The sequence below is a fragment of the Passer domesticus genome, chromosome 8 (genome assembly GCF_036417665.1).
Source record: "Passer domesticus isolate bPasDom1 chromosome 8, bPasDom1.hap1, whole genome shotgun sequence".
NCBI lineage: Eukaryota > Metazoa > Chordata > Aves > Passeriformes > Passeridae > Passer > Passer domesticus.
The window spans coordinates 30,527,962-30,555,515 of NC_087481.1; the positions used below are offsets into that span (position 1 = coordinate 30,527,962).

Genomic DNA, 27,554 nt, shown 5'->3' on the forward strand with positions numbered 1-27,554 from the left:
TCACTATACAATGATCACTAATTCTGTATTTATGGGAAGGAAACATTGCTTACTGGAAATATAACAAGGCTATAAATACTTCATGAAGTTGAAGAACACTTAAAATCTAATGCTTGTTTGAGTTCAGTAATTGATAGAGAGGACTGTAGGTAGTATTTGCTGACTAGGCCTTTTCATCTATATAGTGTCATTTGTTTGCACAACAGTTGAATTAGTACTTCAAAAATGCAGCTGATTTACTTACTCTGGGAGTTCAGTGGGTCAGCTGAATTTGGCCTCTTAAAGGGACTTTTACTCAAGTTTCTTCACTCTTTAACCTGTGTGCCTGCAGCCCCTCTCTGTGTGAATAGAGCATGTGCAGTGTCACTGCCATGCCTCCAGGCATGTCTCATCTCATATGTGCTGTAGAGGTGTTCCTTAGATCAGGCATCCTTACACAAAACCTCTGTTCTGTTGCAGATGGATGATCTGCTGAACGAGATCAGGCAGCTTAAAGATGAACTGAGGAAAAAGGATGAAACCATCAACCAACTCGAGCAGCAGCTTGTAAGTATAATCTAAAATGTTTAGCAAAATCCCAGGTGTGCACTGCAGAGTGCAACTTCAATAGGCAGTACTGATGAAGGCTTTGAGAAACCTTAGCTATTTCTTCCTTGCACTTTCACTGTAACAAAGGTAGGTTTGGGTTCCCAGTTGTGCTCCTGGGATCTTTAATTCCATGATCTGGTCATGATTTTTTGTGGCACTAAGCAAGGATGTTTATAATGCTGTTGAAGGTATTTAATTTCCAAAACAGTTTTGAACATAAAATTCTAGAAGCTGCTCAGTAAAAACACTGAGGAAAAGATAAGGCTAAACTTACAATGAATGAGGATTGGGCCTATCATTCTGCTTAACGATTTTGTTACTGTTTTTTTTTTTTCCCTCTCTTGTCCATTATCTTAATAAAAAATTACACCATAAAATTTAAAGCTGAGCAAAGTCGTATTCTAAGTTGGTTGTTTTTTAAGGAAACAATACAAAACAAGTTGAATAGTCAGATTAAATCTGCCAGCTAGGAAAAAGTTGTGGGTCACTTCATCATAAATTAGGTTCAGGTAGACACAAAGCCTAAAACAAAAGTCACATGTGCCTTTTACCTTTTTGCTCTTGTTCTGAGTTTAGATTTGCCATGCATATCTTTGCATTTGGTTTTGTTAAATTCACCTACTGTGACAATTCTTGTAAAACAGCCCCACATTTTCCAACCATTTCAAGCCACAGCAAGATCCTACATGCAGGGTATATGAGATGCCAAGAGGTGCACACCATATATGTTTATCATAGCTAGAGACAGTACTTGTGTGACCATTATCTCTAATGAAATGTTAAACACATGCTTTTGTAGGTGTGTGAAGAAAAACTGAGCTGTGGCCTTCATCCTCTCCCTCTCTGGCTTGGGAACATTCCCTCTAAAACAAAACTGAAGGATGAAGATTTGGTGTTTGCTCTGCTGTTTAAACAGCCAAATTCCAGATCACAGCATACCAAACCAAATTACCTTGTTTGTTAGCATTTAGCAGTAAGTGTTGGGTTTTGAGTACACTTAGTCTCACTCTTAACAATCAGCCAAAATTCCTTGAAGGAAGTTTCTCCTTCCCTGCTCAATTGTGTACCTGATTACTGGAGTAACCTGTAACTGCTGCAGCAGAGGAACTCTGCTGTAGAGATGGGTAAAAATTATATTTGTAATGACTGAAAGATGACTTGAAGAACTCAGTGCTTCAGAAATTTAAGTGGAAAAACTCTTTCCAAAAGTCAATATTTATTCTGGATAACTTCACAGTATCCTTTGGGAAAAGCAGCAGTTGTGCAGCGCTGTAAATAGAGGTTTCTACAGTTTAATCGTATTGTGATCTACAGTCAAGTCATGCTTCAGGTTTGAACACTGGGCCTTGACTGTACTTTGCAAGAGGCTCCCTTAGTTAATTTCTAACTAATTCTTGTTTGTTTTTCTCTTTTTGGGGGTGATTAAGGCCACTAGATGTAACTGCCAGAAGGACAGTCAAAAACCTCCAGGGGCGGTGCGCGCGTGTGCCGATAAATTCACACAAACCTCCTGGAGGAGGAGTTCTGTGAGTAAAGTGGGCCCTTCATGCTCGGGTGCCTCTTTCTGCCTTTCATTCCCCACTTCTATAACCTTGGCTCTCACACAACTCAGCCCTGTTTAAGAGATTCTGTACTGTGTGTGAGTAGTGTCCTTCCCACTGTGCAACCCTTGCATTCTTTTGTAGCCCTGTTATGTAAACAAATATTGCAAACATTTATTTCAAAATAAATAATTAAACTCTAGAAATCTTCTCTTTAAATAATCACCCTTTGCAGTATTTAAGTTACAGCCAATTCTAGTCATACTTAAGAGATTTTCTTATATCCTGACTTCAAAGTACTCTTTGGGTTTTTTCCTGGTCAAATTTTCATTGTTTATGTTTTCATATTTGTTGAGGAAAATAAACAGTATATTCTAAGTTCTGGTGCATAAGTGTAAAAGCAGAAGTTAATATTGTTTAATTTTTCTTTATAATTCATTTTAATAACTTTAATAATTAAAAAATAATTGTGTGAAAATCACTTTGACAAAAGACATCTTCATTCCCATATGTTGTTGCATGGATCACATTTGTTTCCACTATGTAAAATTTACATTCTTCATAAAACACCAATAGAATATTTAAGATGGGGGAGGGACAACATATTTGTTATTATATAATAAGAAGAAATTCCCTTTGCTAAACAAAGCTTTTGTTAGTCACCAGCAAATAGCATTTGGATCTTAAAGCTACTGCTCTAGCTAGAAAACCTAGGACATTTTATTAAAAGCTTAAAAATGGGTTTGATTTTTTTTATTTCTTTGTTTTTATCCTACTTTGAGTTACTTGATGTAAGCTTGTAATAAAGATTAATCACCCTTCTAAAATTGCTCTATTAAATACATAGCACTCTAGGGCAGAAGCACCACCATGCTGTGTGTTCACCAGTTACTGGCAAACAGCCTTACCCATGTTATCCAACCTCCTTCTTTCTGTCATAAAAGGCTGTCAAAAGGTTAAAACCTTAAGTAGCTTTTGGTTTGCTTTGACACCTCTGCTCCCCCGTGTACATGTAACCTCTTGGTTCATCCCATGTGTTTCCTCTTTTACTTTGGAGCTTCTGAGCCCTTGCATTGTTTCTTTTTCCCAATTTAATTTCATGTGTGTGCTGTTCATGAGATGTATTTGTGCACTGATACCATTACAAGGTTAGTGGCTATTGTTTCCATCTTCATTTTTTTTCTAGCTCATTTATCACATGGCTTCAGAGTCAAGATTAATAGTCATAGGAAGTCAGTTGCTAAATACAGGAATTTTAGTTTGTGCAGCTTGTGGTGTTAATTGATAAGATAAAGATAGTGGAGAAGATGGGAAATTTGGGTTGCTGTCTGAAGCACAAGGAGTCACTCAGCACAATTGTCTGGTGTGGGTCAGGCTGGCCAGTATATTTTTTTTAAGTTATATTGTAGTTTTGTTGAAAAGGACATATTTTTTTGTCAGGAGGAAGTTTGGGTTAAGGGACAGTATCTTTAAGAAGAGCTAGAGGAGCCTGTGCTGTATTTGTGGTTGGGTGGGTGGATATGTGCATATGATACCCATACGTGTTTCTGGGCACGTGATCATTGCATGCACAATCCAAACATCTTGGTGTTTTTATCCATGTACAAAGTTTCTCATGAAATTGATAAAGGACTTAGGAAAATTCATAAAATATTAACAAATCTTGAAACTCTTCTGCTTTTCAGGACCTTTTAATAGCTGGGAGGTTTTGGGCAGAATGTTTTGGGCATGTTTTTTGGGTTTTTTTCAATGTCTTCATGTGCATATTTATAAGTTACAGGCTTTCTGTCAGCCAACAGAAATGGGAACTGTGTAATGTGGGATTTCTCCAAGGAGGACAATGGTCTGGCTGGTGCAGCTGAATTTCTGTTCCAATGGTCAGACCTCAACTTTCTGGTTTAATGCTTCCTCTGCTAACATGCATTTGGGTACTTCCTTGCATATAAAACAGTTTTTGATCTGAAACCTAATAACAAAAAACGTCTCTTGCAATAGAAAGGAGACACAGTCAGCTCTTATTTTCTTGAGGTAAGAGTACAATAAACAGAAGGAGACACCTGAGTAAAGTGTATTCTCACTACTCAAATCTCAAAAATGTCTCAAATAAATTCTTGTGCTTTATTAACACTCCTGTTCAGTTTAGATTAATGGTCTTGACCTAAGAATCAAGACTAAGAAAAATCATGTTTCTTGGTCCTATATATAGTATAAATCTTGAAATATTGTTAATGTTTATGAAATTACTCGGGTTTTATATAGACTAGCTTTTTTATATAGATTAGCTTTTTTACTTTTTTTTTTATTTTAACTAAATTGTAATTGAAGTCATGGCAATGACAGAGTGGTTCCTTTGAGAAGCTTAGCTTTTTGCTTCTTTAAGCTTGTAATAGTTTTCAATTTTGATGAATATTTAACTATTTCAGTTTTTCCTGTTAGTGTTGACCTGCCAGTCATTTTAAATTATGGTGGATATTAGGTATTTCAGGTATCAGAATTTTCAAGATTCATCTGACTGTTTATGAATTCTTTATATTCTATGCAAATCAGAACTGATACAATGTGTTTATTCCTCAGGAGTCTGAGAACTCAGTGACTTAGTGTTCCAAGGAATACTTTGAATACTGAAACGTGCCTGATAAACATTGTTAGTGCAGTGTGTCATAAAGAATAAATGCTAATGAACTAGGAAAGACCATATGAATTGCAGCAATTCAGTTGGCCATTTGAAATGGCTGCTATTTCTGATCACTTCATGGTTCTGCCACTAAATAAATAAATGGATATCACTAAACATATTCATTGTTAAAAGTCATGTTCACATAGTTTCTTTGTTATTAAATATTTCTAGAAAATGGCCCATTCTGATGTGATTATAAACTTGTCTGGTGTTGTTCTCTTTAGGGACCACAGTTTTTCAAAGTACTTTTAGTTTTTTTCAGATTTAAAGGTAAATATGTACATTAGTGGAAGTTATATAACTTTAACTTAATCCTTGAAACTTAGTGTTCACATAATAACAACTAGGGGCTGGAAAGAAATGTTTGGGAAACTTGACTTCTTAAAAATTGATAGGTAGCTACCTATTGCCTGTCTGCTGTGTCTGTGACATGGTATTTCTTGTAAGTGTCCTGGCAGGATGCTCAAAATTTAGGTAACTTCTAGGTTAAGTTTGTGTTTTATTCATGGTTAACCATCCTTGGGATGAAGACTTGTACAAGTATTTGCTGGCAGGGTAGACCATGACATTTCTGAAAGGATCTCTTACAGATCTCTTATACAGAATTCATTCCAGTTAGTGTGTCTTACGATTTTACTATCATGTAAGAAAATAACCAAGCCCTTGAAGAAGATAAAAATTACCTGAAGAAACTCGTGTTAATGAACAGCTTACAAGAAAGAAAAATGTGAGCATCCATTGCCACACTTGCAGCATTGTTTCTCTAATAGTAAATACTGATGTTTTTAAGACTTTGAGGGTAAAGGGGTTAGAAGTCAAGTTTTTGTTGGTAAATCATTTGGATCTTGGGCTGGGAAGGATGTTGGCAGATGCTGAGAAGTAAATAGATGAGGAAGCAAACTGCAAAGCCCTGAATTTGGTCCAAGATACCTGCAAAAGATTCTGGCCTGTGAGGACTAGTTCCTCCTCGTTGCTGATTGCTCTTCCACTCCCTGCAAGAGTAGGTAGTGTACACAGTAAAAGCTGGGTATTTCCCCTTGGTAACAGCTCACAGTGATGAGATGAGCTTTGCTGCCTAAATGTACATACAAGTTCATTCTTGTCTCTGCTGAAATGACAACAGAACCTCTCACTTTGCATGGGAACGTGCATGGTCTTGTTCTTTGCTCAATCTTTTCTCTACTTTTGTGCTGAGATATTCTTTGCCTTCCTTTTGAATTTTGTTCTACTTTGTCATTCCAAACCTTTCATGTCAATTGTTTTGATGAAGCTCTGTAATCCTTTGTCTGTCTTTCTGTATTGTTGACCTTCTGGTTTTAGTATCTTCTTTCTCCTTAGCCTTAAACATCCTGTATGTGTCAGCTTCACAACCATTAATTTAAGCTTGCAGCTTTTGAGGTCCAGTCACTGTATGTGTTCATCTTCACAGCCAGCCTCTGTTTTCTGTCACTGTCCAGTGCTCTGCTGTTTGCTTCATGTTCTTATACATGTACTTGGTGAAACAAAACCATAGCTGGACTAGGTGGTCATGTTGTGCACCTGTCTCTTGTGCTGTGACTGTGCATGACATGTAGGGACTACACAGAAGAGAAGTCCTTGAACCCTTCACAAGCAATTCTTGTTGGTTTTGTGTCAACCAGCACATAAAACTGGCTTGGTGAAGTTTTTCATCTAATACTTTCAGAACTGCTTATTCATAATCTCTTTCTGGGTGCTAGACCAGTAAGAGAAGACTGCTGCAGAAACATTTTGTTTACCTCAGTAGTGAAGTCTGTCATTCTAGGTTTGTTCATGATGTGGAGCTCTGAGGGTGTATGAGACAACCGGCAGTGCTTGGTGAGAGACAGCAAAAATCACCTTCTCATTGAAGTGCTCAGAGGCTCCAGCTGTATGGATTAAGAAAAGGATCTTTAATGTATTTGTATTTGTTTCTGCAGCAAAAAAGACTTGTTAAAGCAGTAGCAGTTTTGCATATTGGGAAAAGAACTGGAGTATCTGGCTGTTGGACTAAAATGACTGTGTGGCAATAGCTTAGAAATACTTTGCTTCTCTTTTTCTGGCAGAAGCAATTGCTTTTATTCACATGATTTCTTATTCTAAGGTTGAAGTCTGCTCATAACTAGCAATGGAAAACTCTGGCCTTTGTCTTCATAGTAACATTTAAAAGAAGAAAGAGCCACGAGGTTTTCCCAGTGCAGTTAGAGTCCAAACTTCATAAAGCAATAGTATAATTCATCAGCATCTCAGAAGAATGTTTGTCCTTCTGGTTTGTAGTCTGCCCTATCTCAGCTGCTCTTACTTTTCCACTCCTGAATCTCATGTTGTTTTAAAGTTCTGATTCACTTCTCTTTGGGGATGCCTTTGCTATTTCACAAATCCAGTGTCTGGAAAATAAGAGGAATGGGATTTAAGAGTAGGGGCTGGATGCACATAATAGCTGTGGGGAGGGACTGTTCAAACTGCTGTCTAAATTAAAGTCTTAGAGGAAAAAGTTGCTTCAGAACCCAGAAGAATCCCATCAGATATTTTTTGTTTGGGTTTGTTTTTTTTTAATAGAAGTTGAGGTAAGTCATGTTCTCATCTTGTAATTCTAGAATTCTTTGGTTATGAGTTTTATAGACACTGTAATAAATAAGTGGTGCTTCAGGGTTTTTTTTCTTTCTTAATTTTAGTAGGAAACTGCCACATTATCTGTGCATTTTGAATATGTAGTATCATCTGAGGAGATGTGGTTTTTAGTGTGTTTCTTTTTTCCTCCTCTTTTGATTTCTTGGGAACCTTAGTGCACATTTGAGTAATAGGAGATGAATATGAGTTGATGTTTAAAGGACAAAGCTTGGTAAATTTGATGGAATTTTGTACAACAATTACTATTAAAAGAAAATGAATCTTTTTGTAAGCCAGGCATATTTGCAGATACTTAAACCTTAACATGGTATATCAATGGGATTGCTACATCCATTATAATTTTTATAATCAGTTTAAGTCATAACACTCATCTTAATACATTCCCAGTGCTGTATCTGCTGATTCTTACTTTTTCAGTTGATGTTGATTTCATTACCTTATTTGTTGTACAATTAAACAACCCTGGTTTGGGGTATTTTTAGAAAAAAAATTATTTATTCATTTACTACAGAAAAGAAATCTGGCATTTATTTGAAACTCGCCTATATGGAGCAATGTCAGCTGCAGCATTTGGGAGAAGGGAATTAAAATATGCCTGGAGACCAGTTCAGCTGGCAAAAGATTCAAGGAAGTTACTTGCACTTTCTTCATCTGCCTCTCTAGTCAGAGCAATGATAGAGTAGCATGAAGAATTACTGAGATGACTGTACTTAGTGCTGGGCTTTGAAGTGCTAATATGGATGCTTAAAAATTTCTGGAACATATCAAGACATGTAAATATTTCATTGCCTTTATAATAGTGTCTTAACTGTTATGTAGCTCAGATAGCTTGTGCTTCTTTTAATCTCTTTTCAGAGAGTAAAAGGGAGAGATATAAAATTTTCACCTCCCTTCTTAATGTGTTAAAAATTTCAAAGAAAAAAGCCCTTTGCCAACTCAGATGAGTCTCTGCAAAATCAGACTTGTGCCTGGTGTTGATGTGTTTTCTACTATGTGAAGATTCGGTTATGATTAGGGAATGGAAAGAGTTTTACTTGGTGTTCCAGTACCCTGACACAATTTTGGATGAAATGTGACCAAACATGTAAAATGTAGTGTTGTTTTATATGGCACTATGAAAATCCAAAGCATTTGATGATTTTCTCACCAGTCATTGCGTGTTAATTCATGTTCCCAGGACTATTTATGTATCCAGTGTATGTACCTGTTCAACTGATGCAGCGCATTATATTATTTTGTCCCATTTCTTGACTGAAGCTGGTACTGTTCCAGTACTTTCATGCAGCACTCTAAAAATTGTGATCTTAATGACTGCTGATGGAGGACTGTAAGAACCCATTAGGTAATCAATACCTCCATCTAGAGATAATCAGACTGAAGAACTTGTTTCATTTTTCCCCTTAGATTTTGCTGCAATAATTGTTTCATCTCAGCTTCTGAAGAACAAGAAAGGAGTCTTGTCAGGCTTTTTTCTTTATTTCCTCTTCTAGATGAAAAGTGTTCTGACTAGCAGATTCTAAGACTTGGTTAAATGCATGTGTTAAGTTTCATCTTAGCAGTACTAAAACCTGGAATAGTGCTGGATAAAATCTGATTAGGTAAGGATAACTGGAAGATCAGGGAGGTGTTTAAAACTTTCCTAAGACAAATAAAAGCATAATATTTATTTATAGAAAGAATGTGATGTTTAGCATTGTTTTAAAAGAATGGAAATCGAATACTTTGTTATTTGTCCAGCTGTGGCAGTATGGTCTGCAGCAGGGAATCTGGAGGTGGGGGCAGACTGGGTTCCTGTTTTCTGTGCTGTGGGTGCTGTTCAGGTAGCTTCAGCCTGCTGGCTCACAGGGTAGCCACAGTTAGTTGCTGTTGGTCAGGAGGTAGTGGGGCAGTCATTATTGTAGTGCCAGTGTTCCAGGACTTAGAAAAGCAGTTTTCAGCAGCTTAGATAGCAAAAGGATTGTAAATACTTAAACCTGCCCTGCTGAAATAGGAGATCAAGATTGTGTTGTTTAAGAGGGAAATTGCAGCTTGGATTTGCAAAGGTAAGGATGTGGGAAAAAGGAAAAGTAATAAGAAAATTGCTTTTTCTTCTTTTGAGAGCGTAGCAAACACAGTGTGTCACACTTTTGGTGATTGGAGAGCTCTGACAGGCAAACTCTGCATTGCATGGATCTGCACAGTTCCCTGATCCTTTAATGGAAGACTCAAGCTCCAAGAGCAAAGTGCAAAGAGAACAGTTCTCTGTCACCTGTTCTCTTCCACAGTAAATAATACTGATGGAATTGGAGTAAAGTGGCCTCTTAAGCACCATGACTTGCTGGAAAATTTGTTTCTATGCATTAGAAATTTTTGTTGTAAACTACAATTGACTGGTTGTCCTGTCGATTAGAACTTAGCAAGCTACTACTTGGTGAGGCATTTCTAAAACACTTTTGAAAGCTGTGTAAATACAATTTTATCATAATTTATAATTATGAAAAGCTCAGCTTCTGTACTCTTCCCCTAAAACTACTGAGGACAGAAATGTGTGCTTATATATTGAATAAAAATGGAGGTATTTTGTAAGATTTCCAACTAGTTTAGGGCATCTGGGCTCTGGTAGCATGTAACATTTGCTTTTACAAAATAGAACAACTGGAAATATAACGATACCTTTCTGGGGGAAAAAGAAAAAGAATGGTGTGGCTTTTTGGTGTCTTGTTTTTCCCTGTTCTCTTTTTTTATTATACTTCTCCCCCTCTCTCTTTCTGCACAGGGTGGGTATTCTGCTCCCTCCTTCTCTCCCTGGCAGGGCTCATTCCAGGGCATCCCTCGGAGTGTTCCACCGCACCGCAGACAGAGTGAGTCTGTACCTCTCACTCATCTCCCTCACCGTGTTCCAGTAGAAGCTTCCCTTTGCACGCACCGTTCATCTCGTAGTCTCCTCCTCTCTCAGGCAGATCTCCAGGCATCCACCATAGTCTGTGCCTAACAAACCGCTTCCTTCGGCCAGCCTACGAGCAGCTACGACTCATAGCTTTATAACAGTTATTAAATGCCAATAGACCTCAGCAGTTCTTCAGGCTAAACCCGAGTAGGCCCTTGTTTCCAGTCTTGTCTTAACATCAGTTTTGCTTGCTGCATTTCCCTGTTTTCCATGGCTGTGATGCACTCTCCTCTCCGTGTGTGTGTTCTGTTTGCTCACGCGTCTGTGGGCGCATTCACGTCAGCGCCTCGTGGTTGTACAGAAAAGTGTTGGTGGGAAAGTGTCACTTGCATTGTCTCTCACAAAAAGTTTTAACTTTTCAGAATGGCTTCCCTCAAACTAATTATTTTACCCCCATCTCTCGGTATTTGTTGTAAAAAGGCTTCTCTTACATTGAAGTGGCTGTTGCACAACTTGCATGATTTATTAACGTTCCTTATGTGCTAGCTACAATGTGGGCTGATATGACATGCGTTTGTTCACTTGGCTTGGATCTGCAAAACAAAAGACAATTGCTGATTTTAAAACTGTATGCTTACGTAGACATAGAGAAATGGTAAGTCTTATTTTGTGCTTTGGTATTGCATTTTGAACAGATAAGTGTTTGAAGAAATATAACTACTTCATAACGCTAAAGTTATATTTTTTAATGTACTGTAATTTGCAAAATTACAGTGTTTGCCTAGCAAAGCTCAAGAGTGTATTTGGACAAGAAATAAAGGCAAAGTAAAATTATGGAAACAAAGCACGATTTCCAGGGCCAATGCAGACCTGAAGAGTAAGCTGCACCTTGGAAAACTAAGCTTACATATATTTCACACTGCAATAATCTTTACTTGTATCAATCGCCAGAAAAAAAATCCAATATTTTGTAAACTGTTCTTCAAATACTCTCTTGACGCTTCTGTGACAATGTTCATGTAAACAACTCATCAGGAATGCACAGCCTGTTTCATGGGCTTTTCTCTGTGCAATAAGGGATGTGCTTCATTTTTCTGTGGTGTTTGATGTGGGACTCTGTGTGTGTAATGAACATAGGACCCCAAAATCTGATGATTGTGCCTTCTGTTGCTGAGTGGAGGAGCCAGCAGTAGCACAGCCTGCGTGATTCACTCTCCTAGCCACAGAGACTGATTTCAAGATCAGTTTTAGATCTGAGGATCATATAAATGTTATGGTTTTGGGGCTTGGAGACTGACTGGAGGGTCAGAATGGGAGGATGGTGTCCCAGCTGTGAGCCTCTGGTGTCACATCATTCACAGTGGCTGCTTAGCTGAAGAAAACTTTACTTGCTAATCTCACTGGTTTTCTGAGCCTCTACTTCATCCCTCACTAACAAAGCTGGCCTCTTATTTGGGATTCTGTAGTAAACTTTTATTACTAAAGCAGGTTGGATTTTTTAGTATGCATCTTATATATTGCATTCAATGAATTGCTAGAAATGGAAGTGAAGTAAATGAAAACGTGCCCTTGACTAGCTAAACTAAACTATAACTAATGTATTGTTTAGGAAAGTAAGTTTCCACTAGTGGAGTGTTCCTAGCTTTTTTCTTTAAGCCTTAGGTTTACTGTATAGACCAATCCTGGGAATAAAAATAAAGTATACATTAGGAGTTTCCTTAGACATTTTAAATGAAATTCTTGAAAAATCAATGATTTATCACTGTGTGAACAGTTCTGTAAAGTAGAACATTACTGGAACAGTCACTAGTATCCGTCTTTCCCACTTGGTTCAGTGATTTCAGTGTTCAGGTTTTGGAGCTGGTATGAAATGCCAAATATTTAAGTCAAATGCTGAGCTGAGCATCACCACTGAGTGTGGGACAGCCTGAAACACCAATGTCAGCGTTCTTTTGCACTAATACAGAGAAGATGATGGAAACATGAAGCAGTTTCAGACTTTGTCTGGTTGTGTTTTCTGCATAGACTTGGAAGTCAAGCATTTCTTTCCTAACTTCTGGATCCTGAACCTAAATTATCATCTCTGCATGTGAAGTCTGCAGATTTCTTCACTGTGCTATTGATGGGTGATGGACACATAGATCACTTACAGGCACTGTACATTAGGAGGATGTAAATCTGTACACTGTTCACATTACAGTGTGTAAGCAGCTAAATAAAATTTCCCTTCTGCTGTACAGGACAGGAAATATATCCCTGCTAGGCAATATTACACTAGTGTAGGTTTATGGCTCTCTAAACACCAGTCACAATGTCAGCACACCTGCTGCTGAACTTGCCTTAGCATATCACTGCACTGCAGCACGCTTCAGCACTGGATGTATGTTTTTCACTTTTAATGACAATTAATTTTTAATGCTTCCACATTTATTAATTTCATGTTTTTTCTCCAGCCTTGGAAACAATTCAGCAGTTTGCATTTCATAAGCACTTTGATAACAGTACATTAATTTTGTCATTTTAGGAATAAAAACCAAATTGTTTTGTTCCTGTAATTCCCACATGTCTTGAACTAAACTCCTGTGTAAGGGTCATTTATTTTTCTTTCGATCATGGGATATATTTTGATGACATCTCAAACTTTGTTCAGTACTGTTAAACCCTTTCCACTTGTGTTCTTGAAATGAAGCAATTATGTGGCTCTAGAAATAAAGATTTAGAATACACATTGGTAAGGAAGCAATCATGAGTTTGTGTTGTAATACAAGAATATTACACCACCTTCTCTAGGCCCCTTACCCCAAGTGCTTTTCCACACAGAAATGCTGATCAAAACCACTTTGTTATTCAAGCATTGCAGTTGTTACATCTCCTCTTACTGTGCATGTCCTTGGAAGAAGTATTTAGACTTTTTGTATGTAAGTATCACAGATAGAGATAATCTAAGCAATTCTAGCAGGTGACACACAGCTTGTTATCACCAAGAAGAAAGCTGCTCTGTGCCCAGTGACTATAAATCAGATCCAGGCTGTGCTTTTTCATGCATTTTCTTTTAAACAAAGACATGTTGCTGAAATGTTTCCAAAGCTTTATGGACTGCTAGAGCTTTGTAGGATGTACAGAGTATTTGTGTTAGCAGAAACAAGTTGCTCCAGAGCATTAGCTGGGAAGTTCTGGGACAAATTATTAAAAATATCCTGGAATCATTACATTACTGCCTTTTTTATGTAATTATTTTTGCTCCAAGAGTGTTCAACTATATGAAGAAGAGTCTTTTAGGAAAAGCTCCTTTCCTCCCAACTTCAGTACTTGCAGAGTCAACTACAAGAGAGAGGACTCTTGTACCAAACAGAATTTGTGTTTGCAAAAAACCCCTTGATTTTGTATATGGTCATATTTATCTGCTTGCTGCACATAGATCTGTATTTGTGGATGAAATACCTGTCTTGATGTAGTTATATATTACTTGAAGTAATTTTTCTTTGAAAAAATAAAGTGTTCCAAATTGGGGTTTCTGCACAGATTATGCAGAAAGAATAATAATGCTTTGCCACATTGCCAATTATTTTACTAGCCTCATGGCTGTGGTGAATGATGCTTAAAAAATATGGTTGTTTTGTGTCATCATTTGAAGTCATTCTCCATACTGCAGAATCTACATTTTAATGCTGAAATATGGATATAATACAGCTAGATCAAAGGAAAAGAAGAAAAAAAAAGTTCAAAAAGAAGGTATTAGCATGCTACAGATTTAAGGTGTGAAATGTTGATGTTTTCCAGAGCTGGAAAATGAGAGCTATCTGGTGCAGCCTTTCAGCAGGGCTGTGTCTGCACAGGCTGTGGTTTGAAATGACAGCTTATCCTGTGCCAAGGCAGTGAGAGGAGGGATGGCAGAACTGATGAGGAAATGAGTTACATAGCAGAGCTTGTGACCCTTCCCTTCCACCCCTTTCCAAAAAGAACCTGTGGTAGTTGTCTCTTCCAGCTTCTGAGTGAGTTGCTGGGAAGACTGAGTTATGAAAAATGAGGGCAATATGGTCCAAGGATGGAATGCTGTGCCTTTAATGACCTTGCTGTTCAGGGTTAGTTATTGAACATGCATATACATGGATGCAAAGATTTTTCTTTTATGCAGTTTTAATAATACACACAGATCCTAGTTGCAGTATTTGGAGTATAAGAGATTAATTGCTAAAAACCTTGAAGCTGTAAAAGCAAAGTCTTGCTGTAAATGTTTTTTGTACTGCATTACTTAAATACTGTTGCTTCCTTTGTTTCTTGAAGGAGGATTAAAAACCGATGGGGACACGGTAATTGCAATTGAAGTGGTGAAAAGTTGCAGTTTGTCATGGCAATTGCTCATTGTTTTGTCTTGGTCCTCTGACATCATTGTCCTTGTCTTTTTCTTGTCTCTGCTTTCCATTATGCCATTGGCAAGGAGTTGAGAAGTTAGTCCATTACTTCTGTGATAAAGCGTGGTACAGTACAACTTCAGATTTATTCCCATCTCCTCCTCATGCATTTTCACTGTTGGGTTTTTTATTTGCCCTGTGCATGATGCATGTCTGTGGGAGATGTGCATGCAGTTCTCAGATTTTCCATTGCATTGCTTCCCTCCTTCCTCAAGACACTGCAGGGAGAAAATTACTTTATTTCATTCTACAAGGCATTGTAAAGGGAATCAAGATGGGGATCAAGATAACCAAAGCAAAACTGAAGGGACTTTTCTAATGAATTAATATCACGGTCATGACCACATTTTTAACTTCTTTAATAGTCTATTTAACTTCTTTAACAGTACAACGTGATGTTTCAGTTTTCCAATACAAAGCTAATACAATCTCAGTAGTTTGATAACTGTACAGTAGTGGTAATCCTTGTCGTGGATGTCAACTTTCTCTGGATGGTGTAACAGTCAGTTTTACTTGAGAGAAGTAATAGGAAAATCTCTTAGGCTAACAAAGTAGGGAGTGATTTGAGTAATTTTAATTAGTACATCAATATTTGGAAGGCTTTGAAGCTCTTGCCAGTACAGAAAAATCAGTTTCTTTATGCAGAAAGGGGCATGTGCACAAAGCACTTTGTCAAATGTACTTTCAGTTTGAGGAGGACTAAGTGTCTTCAGTTACATTATACTCGAAATGTTTGAGTCCAGCTTTGAATTTTAGGAGCATCCCAAAGGAGTGCAGGTGTTTGTCTACCTGCACATTTTCTTTATGGGACATAAATAGAAGTCTGGGTAGCATGGCAGTCTGTTCCAAATCATGCTCTGTCCCACCCCAGAAATATTACCAGAAGTGCACTTGAAACAATGCAGATGAAACCCTATTTTAGGACTCGTGTGAAATAAAATACTATGCCTGGAAAGCAGAATGCTTCTTTATCTATTTTTCTTCCTTCATGTGATGACATTCACCAGGTACTTCAGTCCTTCATCTGGCTTATTGTTTTTACCAGTAACATGTTCAGAATTTCAAAGATTTCCTTTGTAAAAGGAGAACTTGTATTTAGTACAAAGGTATGAGCTGTGGGTGACAATAATGTCAGTGTTGGATACCTTGTGAACTATTACGTGCATATTTTGCAAGTGGCATTTTGCTGCTCTTAGTGTCATTTTGAATGTTAATGCATGTAGAAATTGGATGATATTAAAAATCTGTCATTGTCATAATTGGACAGATCTTGAGCAGAAATACACAGTTACAAAGCAGTAAAGTATGTAAAACAACAGGGCAAAGATGATACCAGAGCTTTAGTGTCCTCATAATTCTGAGCATATAGCCATTTTCTACCTTAGTATCACTAACTTTCTGGGTAATAAGCTGCTTAGACCATTTAAGGTTATGAAGGATAATGAGGAAAACATGTATTTGGCTATTTTTATATGTAAGATACAAAATTGCCTGAAGGGAAGAGCTCAGATACTACGTAGCCTTTGTCAGAAGAATGCAAAATAGCATTATTGAAACCTTGATGGCTTTGTTGTACTTCAGGTCTGTTTGTGTTTAACTCAACTTTCCATACAAATTTAGTTTCTTCTGTAACTTACTAATTTTTAAATTTTGTTGATTAGTATTGCTAGAATTATTTGATATTAAGTTAGAATTTTTATGGATTAGATTAGATATTTATCTGTGTTTTTGAAGACTAGCATTTAAAAACCCTAGCTGAGGGACAAAAATTTTCTGACAATTATTTTTCCAATTATTTTTAAGTTATTTGACTCAATACTGTGGGCTATAAATGTTTTAACTTTTTTTTATTTCAAGTGGGATTAGGAAATAAGATTTGTTGTAGTATTTGCATGAGAATTAGGTACATATTGATTTGGTTTCTGCATTCATTAGCAGTTTTGGTTTTGCAGGTGAGATCTCAAATCAGTAAATCATTTTGGCTAACATCTGGCTGTCAGCTCCTAGACTGGAAGAATAATAACTTCTGTAATAAACACTGGAAAATGGAAAAAATATCTGGAGGACTAATTTTATTTAAGGTGTAATTCTTTCAATGTATGCAATTACTCCTTGTGTTTAGCATGTCCTTCCTGTAGGATTGTATGGTTAAGAAGGATTCACAAAGTTAAGCTAGTTTTGGGTAACATAAGGAATAATGTTTTGGTACTCCTTTGACACCATTTTGGAGGCTTTTTTGCCTTTTTTTAAAAATCTTTTCCCTCTTTCCAAAACAATCAGGTTTTGACTGCTCAGGATATTTGCCTTCTATGTCTGTCAGTGATAGTGGATGTCACTGGTCCAGATTTTGCCTTTTCTTATGAAATAACTGTTCTATTCTAATGGGAAAAACTGCCCATAAATAAAAAATAGACTGAGAAATCTTGATTTTCCTTTCATTAACCTTTAATTTTTTTTCCTGATGAGGAATTTTGAGGATTCAGTTTTCAGTAGTAATACTGCCAGGGAAAAGGTGAAAAGCCTAAAGAGTCCTGAGATGGGCTATGGCCCTAAATGTGCAATGCCAGGAATTCTGGCATGCACAGCAATCATTGCATTCTTCCTGCTAATTCAAAGAAGAGCAAAGAAGACCAGACAAATAATGGGTTTTCTCTTTAGAACTTTTGAATAATTCAGGAGAGTGACTAAAATGACACTTTTAGTCAAATCTCCCAAACACAAACATTGCTTCTTTTTTTATTTACTCTATTTCACTAGTAAATGGAATAATTCTGTTTACTGTTTACATGCAACCTGTCAACTGGTAAGAATCCAAGTAGCTGAGTGATGATTAGTTGACAGGGGTTCAGTTCCCCTCCTTTGTAAAGAGAATGAGAAAAATAATCCAAACCTGCTAAAACCATAGTTTAGGTTTTAATAGGTTTTGGGTTTTGCCAGGAATTGCAGAACTTTTAGTAATCCAAGTTGCAGTCTAGGATGTATTGTGAAGCTAGTATACCATTAATCTTTTAAGTCTCTTTACAGGGCAGAGCAAAGAGAATAGAAATTACCCAGAAGAGGTACTGGCAATTCTCTTGTCTGATGCGTGTCTGATTAGATTGTATCTTCTGATAAAATGTAAAATCTTGTACAGTTCTCTTTATCCCATGGCTATCAGTGTGGTAGAATGTGGTCTCTACTTTCACATGAACTCTGTTTCTTTATCAACCCATTTGAAATAAGTTCAAGATAGAGCAGTTACCTAAGCATAGTCAGTAGCCTGATTAGCACATACTTCCACCAGACTTTCTGGCCTCAGTAAGGCAAGGAAACGCCCTGTAAGTCCATGTGGTCCATCCAACTCCTTTTCTGCCTGTGCAGTGAAAGGGTTGGGGTAGTTGAGGTCAGTATGCAGTGAGCAGAAATTGAAGCTGGACACAGCTGTTGCGTTGGGTTGAGCACTTGGTTAGAATTGATCTGCACCAATGTGAATTCTCGTGCTGTCCTGCAGATTTGGGTGAAACCATCGACCATGCCTTCTTCATCTTTCCTTTGTAAGCCGGTCGGTTTCCTTTTTGTCTTTACATTGTTGTTTATTTCAGTGCTGGTATATTTTTTTCCACTTCAGTTATGAGTTCCATTTGTGTGCGTCCCATGACCCATCCTGTTTTTGCCGAAGTCAAAGTTTTGATTTAAAAATCCAGATATACAGCCCTTTTCAAACATCCAGTCAGCTCACGTTGGATTCTGAGTGTATCTGGTGTCTTCTGTGCCTAATATATTCTTGTATTATTTTCTCTTTAACAGCCTCAAGTACTACAGCCTTCCAGCAGCCTTCCCAATTCCACAGACCTCGCCCAGGGAAAACTAATAAAAACTCCACATATCGAGGCCCACAGTGAATATCCTAAACCAGATCTGCATGACAATGGAAATCATCAGAATCAAAATGCTGCAAATGTCTCTCTCCAAAATAGCCTGAATGACGTAAACTCTTCAACAAATGTACAGTTGAACACAAAAGATGAAAATGCATCATATTTGGACAATTTGAAAAACAAAAACACCGAAGACCCTGGAGAGGTGGCTAGTAATAAGAAAGGTACATTACCACCTCGTTCCCACTTTCAGACCTCTGCACGAGCTGATGCTCCAGAGGTGCAGACTGGATTACCTGTGAGAGGTCAACCCTCATTCACAAACCAGGCTTCTCAGCCAAAGACTTCGAGAATTGTGAAACCCCCAACTGCTTTAGTGCCTCCTACCATGGCCGTTCCCGTACGATCTGCAGATCACCCCGCTGCTGCCAAGGAACGTGAGCTTCTACCACTGAGTAGTTCGACTCAGCCACAGCCACCATCTGGGCAGGATAACCTAAAGGGTAAACAGAGTCAGAAAGTGTCTAAACTTCGCCCGCCAACTACGTCCTTTGTCAAATCCAAGCAAGTGAGCAGTCAGAAATCCACACCAGTACCTCCAGAGCCTCAGAACGCCTCCCTAAAGTCTAACATCCCAAGGCCACCAGTGCAGAGAAAGGAGAACGTGCAGACACACTCCTCTGGTGTGCATCCCGGGGACAGCATGCCCTCCGGCCGGCATTCCCGCCTCCCGAAACCAAAGACACACTGAGGCCCTTCCACATTCACCGCCCGATGCCACACCATGTCCCACTCCCCTTGTTGTGACTGCCTTGGAGCCTGCTGTACCTGCAGCCCGCAAATCCTGAGTCACTGTTCCAAACTGCATCTTCTGTAGGGTTTGCATTGTCCATCCTGCTGTGTTCTGAGGCTGATGTTGTGAGCTGTGCAGTTTCTCCTAAGAGTGCTTTATTTTATCGTTGGTCTGTAATAAAGATGGTATTGCAATCTTTGTAATTAAGCAAATACTGAAGTCTGTGATGACCACAAATGCCAGAATGCTGCACTATTTATTTCAGGATGGCAGAAATTATTTCTTACCTCTGTTTGAGTTATTAGACAATGAAATTGCTGTTCTGTTGAACTTCTTGGTTCTGAGTACTCGTTAGGTCAGAGTGGTAGAAAGTTAGACTGACTAGCAGATGTTTTATTGGCCATAATTCTGACTCTGTATTCCAGAGGCCTATGCAAAAATCCTTGTATTTATCATTCTCTCAAGACTGACATATTTAATGTTATTTAATCTCATGGGTTGGGTGGGTTGTGTTGTTTTGTTTTGCTGTAATCTGAAGTAGCTCTGTTCTTTATTTATCCTGTTTTCACTGTTCACAGACATTAGGCAGATTTCACAGGGTGAAACGAATCTTCTCTCTTAAACATCCTCATTTGTTAAATGATTGTGGTATGTTTTTATTGTGTTGGATAGACACATTACTGGGTAGATTCTTGAAATGCAGTGCTAAGGATGTTTGTCCAAACCTTCCAATGCAGGCTCTTAGGAATTGGTAAGTAGGGAGCCTCTGGGAATAAGGGGTCCAGAACACCGATGTTGAGGTTGCACAACATGCATTTTAATTAATATTTTAAACTTTTATTGTTCTGCTTGTATTTATTAATTTCTGTTTAATATTGAAAGGCTCTGAAGTACCTGACTTGAAATTTTGCACAAACTTTGCCATATGTGTAAGAATTTGAAACTATTTTACAGAATAAAACTTATATTAAAAATGCAACTATTTTTTAAAAAGGAAAAAAATTAACCCCACTTATTTGCTTTGAGCAATCCTATTATGTCCTAATCCAGAGCTGGTACTCTTAAGAGTTTTTCAAAGATGTGTTATTTTGGTTTTTTTTGTATTTTTCTTTATTTCTTTATTTTTTTTTTTGTAATTTCTGAAGAAGTGCATAACTGGTAAGGAGCTTCTTGGGGAAATTAAACAGAAGAAAAAAAATCTACATTTTTGTGCTCTCTAGGAGAAGTATTTTTTTCTGAAAGTAGTCTTGGTGCACTCTGGGACCATGACACAAATGATGCGAGTTACATGCGCGCATATCCAGTGAAGCTTTCCAGAACTTTGATGTTGTGTCCCATCTCCAATTCTTCCCATCTTTACCATTACTCTCTTGGTTGTTACTGGGGTTTTTTTTCCTGTTCTCGGGTTGGTTTTCAAATCAGCAGCAGAAGGCTGCTGCAACAATTTGGCCTAAAATCTGTTCCTGAAGAGCACATAATGTCAGTAAAATGCAACACAGTGTTAGTTTGTTCTAGGCTCTGGCTGTAGGACATTGACATGTTACAGTATTTTCTTTGAGAGAATTCAAGTGAGTAGGTGTAGACATTTCATAAATGAATTCAGTATTCAGCTTCTATAATATAAGCCCTTTAACTGGGGGTATCCTGATGGATGCCTCAGTTGGGTGAAGGAAAAAAGAGTCATCTCACCTGAGTTTTCAGTACATCGTTGATATTCAAGAATTATTTTGGATTTCTTACACTGTAATTTTATTTAAGTGAAGATGAAGTGGAAAAATGAAAAATTTGGGGAGGGAAATGGGTAGGGGGAAGATTCTTTTTCTGAACGACTTAGATCAGTCTGAAATAAGGGACCTGCAGGATCTTCTGTGAACTGAGGTGATGACAATGTAAGCAAGACATAACAAGACATAATGTTAATTGTTATAGTTGGTATAGGATCAGAAACCACAACCTGAGATTGCAGTAACAATTATGCTCTGGTAATAATTTATTTCCATGAAAAGCATTGAATTAGTGATATTTAGTGTACGTATTTACTTTCAATAAGAAAATAAAACTCACTTTTTATATTCCCCAAAACTAGCTCCTGGCAGCTAACTGTGTTTCTCAGGAGTTTAAAGACTGCTGAGGGAATGATCAGATTCCTGGTTCATTTTCTGGTCCATATAGATTTCTATGGAAGGTGTGTTTTTTAAGTTTACTTTCCTTGAAGAGAAGCTGATTTTATTGTTAGTTTTGTATGATTTTGTGTAAAAATACAATTTTCACCTAATGTTATTGACAGAAATTCATCATCTTCTGCTTCTTATCATGGAGGTATCGCCAGCCTGATTTAGTGATGTTTCAATTTTTATGTTTACATTTAAAAGTATAGATATCTATACCTTTATTCATATCTGCACCTTTACTGAAAATTAAGGAGATAATCAAAGCAAATTAAGCAAAGATGATCAAAGTTTTCATTAAAAAGACAGTTCCTAATTTTTTTTTCCAGAAGAAAATCTTATATTTATATGGGTGTGTATATATGCATTAAAGGAACATAAGTAGATTATAGTCCTTTTTTATAGCATTTCCCCATTTTGTTCTGACAGGTTAGTGAGACACTGAGCTGGAGCCAGCAGGATTTGATCATGGATGAGACAGATGCTAGCCTGGCTTGTGTTTGTGTTCAGCTGCTAACCTCGCGTCCCTCTAGGACAACTGCATGTTTGGGCTCTTCAGAATTTGCCAGGGGAGGCTCTGTTGCACGTATAGTAAGTCCAGAGTATGGCAAAGCCTGTCACAGATGGGCAGCTGGGAGAGAAGTGGTGAAGTGAGGATTGAAGCTTCATCTTGGTGAAGGATGAGGTTTGGGGAGTGATGGATGAGAGGGCACTGAGAGTGCTTGTCTAATGGGATTAAGTGAGTGTTTTCAGGTGTCATATCTACCTTATGGAAGGTGCAGATATATCATCAGTACTGGTGATTATCCAAAATGTGTACATGTAAGTATTTGATATCTTCAGGGTTTCTTTTTTTTTTTAGGTTTATAAAACTGATTTATTGCCATTTTTTTGTTTTCATTTCTCATTCTTTTGTGCAATATTCACAAAAGTATTAAACTACTGTTCAGTATGTGTGTACAGAGGCAATTACGCGTTTTAATAAGTGAATAAACACAAAAGAAAAGAACAGAATTGCACTTTAAATGAGCTTTATTGCTTGGAGTTGTGCCTAAAATAATCTAGATGCCTCCTGCTGTGTGTGGCTTTTGTTTGAAACAAATTTCCCTGGTAGTGTTGCTGTTTCCAAGGTATTTTCACATCACTTTCACAGGATCGATATGCACTCTAGCATGTTTAAAAGCATTCATATAGTGTACTGCGTTTCTGTTGTGCAATGACTTTAATTTAACTGTGGAATTCTAACACTGATGATACAGCCAGATCATTGTTACCCTCCCCTTCCCTGAAGTTAGCACTTCCTACTGCCAATCAAAGCCAGTGGCAAAGTTTCCCAAGGACTAGCATAGCTCTTAAAGAATAATGGTCCCAGAATATGGTTGTGAGAAAAGAAGTGCAATATTATCTCTCCAGCTTTCTCGAAACAATTACGAAGGCCCTGAAAATCCAAAATCCATTTTGATACAGTTTGGAAAAAAACAAGGGGTTCCTCAGCTTTCCATTTTACAGCAGTGAGAGTAGGCATAGCAACTAGACTGCATTACAGGTCAGTACAGTTCATTTCAGCCTTGATCTACATGCTGATTTGTTGTAACGATGCCTGAAAACTGAATACCATTTGCGTGATTTCCTTTGTTTGCATGTCACAGCCATATGCACATTCTAAAGTGTCATACTGGGGTAGGTTGCATGTTGGGGGGGGGAGGTATTTCTGGTTTTGCACAGCACATAATCCTCTTAATATGGACATTTTCTTGCCCTACAAATGGAAATCAGTTCTTGAATTGGGCTTCCGTAGCTGTTTCTTATCTCATTACAGAGGCTTTTTCTGAGCAGAGTGGATTTAATGTGGCCCTGGTGGTAGGGCTCAGTGAGGTCATCTTACAACTGTGCTTTCAAGGAAATTCAGTCACTGTTATGGTAAAGCTGCTCACTGCCTACTAATTGTAAAAGCACCACCATAAAACCAACATAACTCCTGTGTAGCAAAATCTTCAATTCAATACTAGCTAAAACAAGAGGTACCCTTACTATCTGCTTTGTTGTTTTTGGTTTTTTAACCCAGGCCAGAGTAAATATTGTATATTGGAATTTGCTTGTAAAGTTGATTAAAAAACCTGTATGTATAAATTCTTTCCTCAATGTTGCTCTAGTGAATAAAAATAAAAGTCATAATTCTAATAAGTATCTCTTTCTCCTGACTATTCATGTCTATGCTTTTTCAAGTCATTGTGCAAAATGCAGACAGAACTGTAGGCAGAAAATCTGGGGGGACAGGGAGATTAGGCTCTTACACTTACAATAGACTTTTTTCTTGGAATTGTCTTTCTCCAGCAGAAATGATAGGCTTTTAGCATGAGACTGTTATTAAAGGAAAAAAGAAAAGGAGGGAAAAAGAAGAGCTAAACATTTTAATGTATTGATTGCAGATGAATGTGGGCTGACACGGTTAATTCTTAAAGGTATGTTATGGCACCTATAGTGCAGTTAAGACAACTATTAAATACTCTTCCTAAGTATTTAACGAATTGAAATCTTTATTATAAGGTACTTTGAGAGAGTTACTTCCCCACAGAAGTCCAAATGAATACAATATGTGTGAATATGCAAGTCCTAATTGTATGTCAGTGTTTTGCCCATGGTTTGAATGGTTTGCTGTTCTTGAGATGAAAGGAAATCTGCTCCATTAATTAATCTGACCTATTTCAGTAGAAGGAAGTTCAAGTTTGAAATTGTGATCAAAAAGGGAAGAAAATCCTGTAGTTTGAACTAAGAGCATTTTAAATATACTGTAGGCAGGGACTTGTAATCTTTAACCTAATGTTAGCTTCAAGATGGCCTTTGAAAAATTGCATGGGTTTTGGGGGTGGAAAGAGCTACACGGGGTTTCCAAGTTCAAACCAAGAAGAAAAGAAGGGAGTGTGAATGAATCCTTCTGTAGTCCCCGTGGGTGAGTGTGCTTTGTTACTTGTGGCTCACACTGTGTTACTGTGATGTCTAATCCTTATCAGTGTGATTATCAGGTGTTAAACAGCTGATGCAATGACTATGGAAATAGCGTCCCTAAAAGCTGTGATTGACAGCTTTCCTGTCTTCCTCCTCCAGAGGCAAAGGCTTCCTCAATCTGCTGCTGTCCAAACTGAGAACGGTGGTTTCCTGACTCTGGAGCAGAGCTGCTGTATTGCTGTTGGGCAGAATGTTACACGTGGGGAGAAGGTGAGAGAGGGTGGGACATTTCAGACATTTCCCTTCCTCTGCAACCCAGACTGAACACCCCAGGCACCTTCCCTTTGACAGAAATGTCTGAGGGTTTTATGAGCACCATTGAATACAGCTGAACCACAAGACAGGCTAATATCAAACTGTTTGTAACATCAACCAGATTTGTGCAGTTGCTGCTTGCCCTTATTGGTAATGGGTATTAGCTTGCCCTTATGGGTTATGGGTATTAGCTGCTCTTTCAACAATAATTGGCTTGTATTAGAAGGCACTAAACATAAAGGCTCCAGCTCTAAAAATTAGTTGCTCAGATATTTAGTGCTAATCAGTCAATCTGAAAGCTAGAAGGGTGGGTTTCTGTTAGGATTTTTGATAGTTTTCTCTAAAGCCCCAGGCAGTAAGAGCTCTCGGGTCTCTTACAACATCTGGGGTGCACTGCAGGCTTACTCCAAGTCCTCACTGAAAACAGTACAAGTTCTTAGTAAGATGCTGAAGGCAGAAGTAATTGACCAGCAACTCTGTTTTAAGAAGGATTTTGAATATGATTATTCCGAAGCAGAGCACAATCTGAAAACTTCTGAGATGTTTAAAATGCTTCCCTCCATCTGAGAATCGGGCTCTGAGAATCTTTTCAGTTGTCTAAAGCATTAAATGACACAGGTTGGCTTTTAAAGCCTGTTACAGTGCAAGCCCCTGAAATAGTCCAAGACTATAGTCCAAGATCAGTTGTAGACATGGGATATTCCAATAGTTACTTCACTTGGGTTTGGTTTGATTTTTTCCTGAAAATTCCATAGAAATGCAGCAATTTGGGATTTAGATGTAGATTTCAGTGCAGCTTCACATTCTGACAACATGTGGTTCTCAGCACCTCTCCAGTCAAAGCAATTATTTAGATTTTATTTTGAAAACACCTGATAACATCATTATCTTGGGTGCTACATTTAGAGGCACCCTTGAAAAACAGCCTGTGCATTCCCTCATTTGCTCATGATATCAGAGCACCCTTTGTGCACACAGTGGTCAGTCTAGGTTTGGTAAATATACTAATTTAGCTATATCACAAGCATGTGTATATAAAAACCTATGAGCCTTTAAAGACTTGGATCATTTGGTGTGATAGGTTTCAATGCTTAGTAATACAAAAATCCAGCTATTCCCACAATTCCATTTTAATTGCTACTCAGTTTGACAAACTGTACTAATTATCCCACACTACCTTTAATCTCTCTGCCTTAGTGTCCTCATAAATAAAATTTGCTAACTGGTGTTAGCAAAGTCAATGAATGCTTGCAAGATTCTATGCTGACATCATGAAAAAGAATTCCCTGAGGAAACGAATCCACCCTTCTTTTCTTGAACACTTTATTAATCTTACTGCATTTGCCTGCTCAGGAACCTTTAATTATTTTTTCTGAAGTAATTCCTTGCATGCAAGTTTTGTGGACCTTGTTGGGACTCTTTTATTAGATCGAGTGAATTTCCATCTTTTAAGAGTTCCATGGCAGTTATTTGCAGGAATTCATGAAGTGTAAATGAGAGGGAATGGTCTCTCTGTGTGAGTTACATGCAGCACAGCAAAGAAGTTCTCTGAAGCTCTGTAAGGAAGTCCTTATGGAAATCTGTATCCCAAACAGCACACTGGCAGTCTCAGGGGGTGGTGGGAACCTGTGGCCCTGTCTTCCAGGAGGATCCCTAAGGTGTTCATCACATTTATGCAAACAGTTGTGAATTTGTGGGATCCTTCCTTTTCAATTCCACCCACCTTTGGCAAAGTGATTCCGTGTTACTGAGACCGCTGCAAGCAGCTCTAAGCACAGCCCAGGTTTACAGTTCTGTGCTGTGTAGTTCCTGTGGTTGCTGCTGTGTTTTCCTGTCCCCCAGTGGTGAGGCAGCAGCCCCCAGTGACAGGGGACAGCCCCTTGTGTGAGCTGCTGGATCAGGCAGGAGGAGGGAGGCAGTCATTGCTGCAAGACACAGCAGAAGGCTGTCAGGCTGGGCTGATCTGCCAGCATCTGAGCTTATGTTTCTACAAAGTCTGATGTTCAAAGCATATGCTTATAAGCTGTTGCAGATCTGGTGTTCCCGTGCAGGAAGCCTAATGATGCACGAGCTCTCTGCCAATCGTGCTCCTGTGCTTTGCATCCCAGCATTCAATTCCCGACTTCAAAGGAATTAGTTGTGATCTGTGCATGAGCGTTATATTAACAGCTGTTAAAAGCTCTGTGTGTGGCACTTCTGGCACATACAGGGCACTGAAAAAATACTGTGTGTTTGGAGTTTGTATTTAGGCATGAAAAATACATATTTCTGTTAAAATGTGCTTCTTATGGCACTTTTTTGAGCTGTTTGAGGGTGTTAATTTTCTTAAGGGATTATCTTGGTGAGTTATTATTCTGCCAAGTAATATTGTCTGATTTCATAGAAATTTATTTGTTTTAAAGGAAAGAAAGGTTCATAGAGGTTATTTCACAGAGCTGTATTACACTTCTTACGTTACTGACACAGAAGAACATGGCATAATTTTTTTTATATGGTTTCGGGTGTCCCATCCTGCAATGTGCTAGTGCAGGACCAAACTAGCAAATTTGAGGAGGGATGTTAGAAACACACTCATGGCTACATGATGAATGTTATAGAAGGGCTTTTTAGCTGTTACTGCAGGTAGGAGCATGGGTCTCTGCTTGTGATAAGTGCTCTAAGCTCAACTGCCCAGGCCTTAGCAAACATGTTTTAGGCAGTGTCTGAAGGGTTAACCCCAAAATCTGATAGTACACGTTTTTTTGGTAAAGCACTTGGAGCTCG

The 27,554-nt window shown here is 38.1% G+C and overlaps 1 protein-coding gene across 7 annotated transcripts in view; it reads left to right on the plus strand.

The window, feature by feature from the left end:
* The window catches only part of CCSER2 (coiled-coil serine rich protein 2), a 61,344-nt gene extending 37,627 nt beyond the window's left edge, over nt 1-23,717 (plus strand). For 3 of the 7 annotated variants that reach the window (XM_064430062.1, XM_064430061.1, XM_064430063.1), the window contains 3 exons: nt 460-546; nt 2,016-2,114; nt 18,499-23,717. In XM_064430062.1, the coding sequence (XP_064286132.1) occupies nt 460-546; nt 2,016-2,114; nt 18,499-19,320 (1,008 nt within the window). In that variant the 3' untranslated portion in view covers nt 19,321-23,717. Of the gene's footprint in view, nt 1-459; nt 547-2,015; nt 2,115-10,189; nt 10,275-14,738; nt 14,779-18,498 lie in introns of all 7 variants that reach the window. The other 4 variants (XM_064430065.1, XM_064430067.1, XM_064430066.1 and 1 more) reach the window with 2 other exon arrangements.
* Nucleotides 23,718-27,554: the final 3,837 nt, after the last annotated feature.